Source organism: Notothenia coriiceps, unplaced genomic scaffold, assembly GCF_000735185.1.
Source record: "Notothenia coriiceps isolate Sejong01 unplaced genomic scaffold, NC01 NC01_scaffold00003522, whole genome shotgun sequence".
Classification (NCBI taxonomy): Eukaryota; Metazoa; Chordata; class Actinopteri; order Perciformes; family Nototheniidae; genus Notothenia; species Notothenia coriiceps.
In genome coordinates, this window is record NW_011336223.1 from 256879 (window position 1) to 261116 (window position 4238).

Genomic DNA, 4238 nt, shown 5'->3' on the forward strand with positions numbered 1-4238 from the left:
GCACTTGGCACATGTAACAAAACCACATCATGTGATCTCAGGCAATAGCTACCTGCAACTCTCTGTGTGATCGGAGAGCAGATTTAAGATGGGAGTTTACCCAACATTTGATTTCCTTTGGGATTTTTTGAAAAGCTTAAATACATTTGGAAGTTTTCAGGCAACCACACCTTAATTGTCAGTATTCCAAATTTACAAAAAACAAACATCACAGGATATTAGAGTAACTTGTGGACATGACTTTGAGGATGACATGTGTACCTGGTGCAGTTGAGCGGACAGGAGGCATCTGCCCCTTTGAGAGGAAGTTACGCAACTGGGACTGTTTCACTGGCGATATCTTGACTGCGGGAGAAACATTTACAGTCAGTACATGTTGCAATTAAGAAATGGGATATCATTTAATATTCATATTTATAAAATATTTAAACATGGATACCTGGAGACTTGGGTTTGGGCATAGGAGGGTTGGTGTCCAGCCTGGCTTTCAGGAGTGCATCCCTTAAACTCTCAATCTCGCTTTCCAAGCTGTCGTAAAACAAAGAATCAAGTAGTTAAAGTTGCAAACATTTTTTCTAAGAGCAATTTGCTTTTTACTCTATGTATCAAATTATGAAAACAAATAAAACTAAGGTGAATTTATTCAGTTTAATTAATCCAAAACTACTAGATTTGATTTCTAGCCCATGCAAGTCAAGGTTAACTTGATATATAAAGTCACTGATTCCTAAACCTACTCCGTAGTATTCTCTCTCACAATAAACTCAAAATATAAAACAAATGTATGCCAGATATATTAACATTATTTCCTCCATACTGCTCATTACTGCTCGTACCCAGTAGCAGTTTCTGCAGCAGCAGCAGCACTGCAGCTTATAGTTGGAGCGGTAGTCTTGTTGTAGAGGCGCAGAGAAGTGAGCTGTTTGACCAACTGGTCCAGTCTGTTCTTCTGCTGGTTGATGATGTACAGGTTGTTGGCCAACGTAGTGAACAGACCCTCACGCCCTGGCACGACCATGTGTCTGTGAAGATCATGATTTCTTTTTAGCAAATTACACCTCAAATCTTTGTAGTATTACATTTTCAAAAATATTTATTTATGCTTCTTACTTCTGTTTTTTCTTTTTCTCCAGGTGTTTCTCCCATTCCACATCCAACACGTCATTGACATCTTCCACAGCAAACATGATGTACTGGTACAGCCTTCGTATCTCCTACATAAGGAATACAATTGATTAAAGGAAGGGGAAGGGGAAGGTGATTGGTTTAAAAGATTCATGAGAAGTATTCATTTATGCAAATGTTTCACCTTGAGTCGTTCCTCGCTGCGGGGGTCCAGAGGTTTTTTGTAAAGCAGCTGTCTGTAATTTCTGTCTCTGCTCAGCTCACTCTGGGTCTTTGCCTCTTCTGCCCCAGCAAAGCCCTCCAGTAAGGTGGTCTTCAGTGTACCAATGTCCCCATGGAGAGACTGCCCATCAGAATAAACAGATTAGAAGATGCTTGCCATGATGTAATACCCTACTATAACCACATTTCAAAGTGAGCTGGAGTGCTGTTGTTTTTGAAAAAAAACAACATGTCTATTTAAAATAATATAACCAAAAAGTCATTATGTTCTTTGAAGAAATAACATTATTATAACTATTTGGGGTTTCCCAGCACCATGTTTTGGTTTTCCAAACGCGTCCTTACCTCTGTTGTCTCCTTTATCTCGAGGGTGAAAATATGGAGGTCCTCTGACTCCTTCCTCAGCTCCTTCATCTCATCATTTGTGCCGACCTTGAAGTCAGCTCTCGAGCTTCGAGTCTTCAGATCATCTAACTCCTTCTGGAAGTGTGCGATCTGATGACAAGTTAAAGACATGCTTGGTTACAAAAAAATGTGAGGACTGATTTCAAAACTTGGTATTCATAAAACGCTATCTTAATTGTGACCGAGAATGAAATATTAGCATGATGGTTTGACTTATATTTAGATTTGTGTGAAATGTAGTCTACCTGTAGTCTACATGGTTATTATCATGACTTATTATTATCTCTTTTACTGTTCAATCTGGATTCGTCATATCTTCATGTGACATTGGTTCTGTCCATTAATGTAGTTGAGTAAGCTAGCAGTATGTAGCTAGCATTATATGCTAGTATTTTCACATATAGTTTTGGCCATGCGACTTTCAAGTTCACAAAAATGAAGTGGTGCATTGTCCTCCATCGTGTACTGTTTGATAAAACTCACCTCTTCAAATATGCCAACCATAATTGGATCAAAGTCTTTCTTTTGCTGCTGCTTCTCCAAGGCCTTGATACTAACAGCTGCCTGCTTTGAACATATTAAATCAATAAAAATTACAGTAAAGTCAGTAAAAAAAAAAACACACACACCAACTAGTTCACACAAAGTTAGTTCAAGCTAAAATTAAATTTGCAAGCATTTCTGTAATGTGATTTAGTTACATTTGTCTTCTGTCACCTAGAGTTGATTTCAGATTGAACATGCTGTTGCTAGTAGCAACTGCTACTGGCACAGTTCCGTGGCAGTTTAACCGACATTGCTACATCCAACAATTTCTCAGATCTGTTACTGCGACCATCTCACATGTTTTATTTATTCTCCTAATAACGTTGTTGAAGTATTATCTTAAAGGTTTTTTGATTGTGTAGTTATGAATTTTCAATTTACTGCTTAAAAAGCTAACCATTGTGCTTATTGTTATAGTACTATAATATGTACATTATTTGACTATTTGGTATCTTTTACTAGAGAGGACTGGATGATTAGTATATCAATTATCTTGGTTTTAATCCTGTTAGGACTAAATGTTGTTCTTTCGCTGGGGATTTATTGTTTATTGTTACAGTGAGGTATATCGTCATTCATTCGCTAGTTTTTTTGTTACTGTACTGAACTATCTCAACAACCATTGTGGTTAAACTCTTATCCAAAACAGTTTAAGAATTGCTTCTTCTTAACACTTTAAAAGACAGCTATGGTGTTCAACCTATGTTATTCACTTGTTTAACTCACTACACACATGGTGAGGACATGGTGAGGATTTTTCCAACTTTGGTACTACCGAGAAAACAAAGTTAACATGTCCCTCTGCTGGATACATTTATCTTGACATATTTTGAGCAAAATATCAACCACTATTGAAAAGCGGTCTAGTTAACACAAACAAATCTTCATAATGAACAATGACCTGTGGTGTTTGGACGCGGCCCTGTGCAGCAGGAGCAGGCGCAGGCTTCTGGACGACTGTGGGGGGCGTGCTGATTTGAACTGGACGCACTGGAGCTGAGACACATAACGTGATTCATATCACAAACCAAGCCATGTACACTCATACACACTTGTGCAAAGAATAAAAGCAAAGGCACTGAGGCTGGACTTCCTTACCCATTACAGCTGGAGGTTTAACGGCTGATGGTGGAGGGGCGGTCAAACTACCGGAAATGGGGGTCACTGGTTTGGGCATTGAGGGATTGAAGGAGAAAGACTGTGGAGATGGTGCTGGTGTCTCCAGTGCTGTAAACCTTGGAAATGAAAATACATATTAGACCCTCCAGAAAAACGCGATTCTGCGATCGCAGAATTTACCGCATAATCAGCAAAATGGCGCAGATTTCTAAAAGGTCGCATATTTATCAAAAGGCCGCATAATCCCCGAATTTTTCCACACAAAATTGAGAAGAAAAAAAAGTTAACTCGTCTTGACGTGACGTCATCAGCTCGCGCATCACAGAATGTAAACAACACTGTATAGAGTGAACGTGTGGGGCTCACACGATAGAGAAAACAACAAGATGAAAAAATCTAATCCATCTCATTTACCGACGAACATTTCTACTAAAGACCGGGAAAAAAGTGGGGGGAAACTATTCTGCACCCCGTGCAACTGTGTGTTGGAGCATAAGAGAAAATCGACGGTGACGACCCACTTTGATTCATTCAAACATTCGAAAATGCTTTCTGCTGCTGCGGACAAGAAAGCCAAACAACTCACGTTCACGAGGCATCAACCTCCAAAACCCTTTCGAGGGCTACAAGAAACGAAGTGAGTAGCCTACAAGATTGAAGCTGGTCAGATAACGAACGAGTAAATGAAAACAGAATGAGGCGGAGAAGTGTGTGCGTGTGCGTGTGTGTGTGTGTGTGTGCGAGAGAGATGTCGTGTGTGTGTGTGTGTGCTGTGTTGTGTGGGTGTGTGTGTAGAGTCGTGTTGTGTTGTGTGGTGTGTG

General features: G+C 39.6%; 1 protein-coding gene across 1 annotated transcript in view; it reads right to left on the reverse strand.

Moving 5' to 3' along the window:
- Positions 1-208: 208 nt before the first annotated feature.
- The window catches only part of LOC104941601 (nuclear pore complex protein Nup214-like), a 10059-nt gene continuing 6029 nt past the window's right edge, over positions 209-4238 (reverse strand). The window contains exons 6-14 of the mRNA XM_010766727.1: positions 3397-3533; positions 3200-3294; positions 2236-2316; positions 1693-1842; positions 1310-1468; positions 1111-1214; positions 837-1022; positions 440-528; positions 209-345 (exon numbers count right to left, since the gene is read on the reverse strand). Coding sequence (XP_010765029.1) covers positions 209-345; positions 440-528; positions 837-1022; positions 1111-1214; positions 1310-1468; positions 1693-1842; positions 2236-2316; positions 3200-3294; positions 3397-3533 — 1138 coding nt within the window. The remainder of the gene's footprint in view (positions 346-439; positions 529-836; positions 1023-1110; positions 1215-1309; positions 1469-1692; positions 1843-2235; positions 2317-3199; positions 3295-3396; positions 3534-4238) is intronic.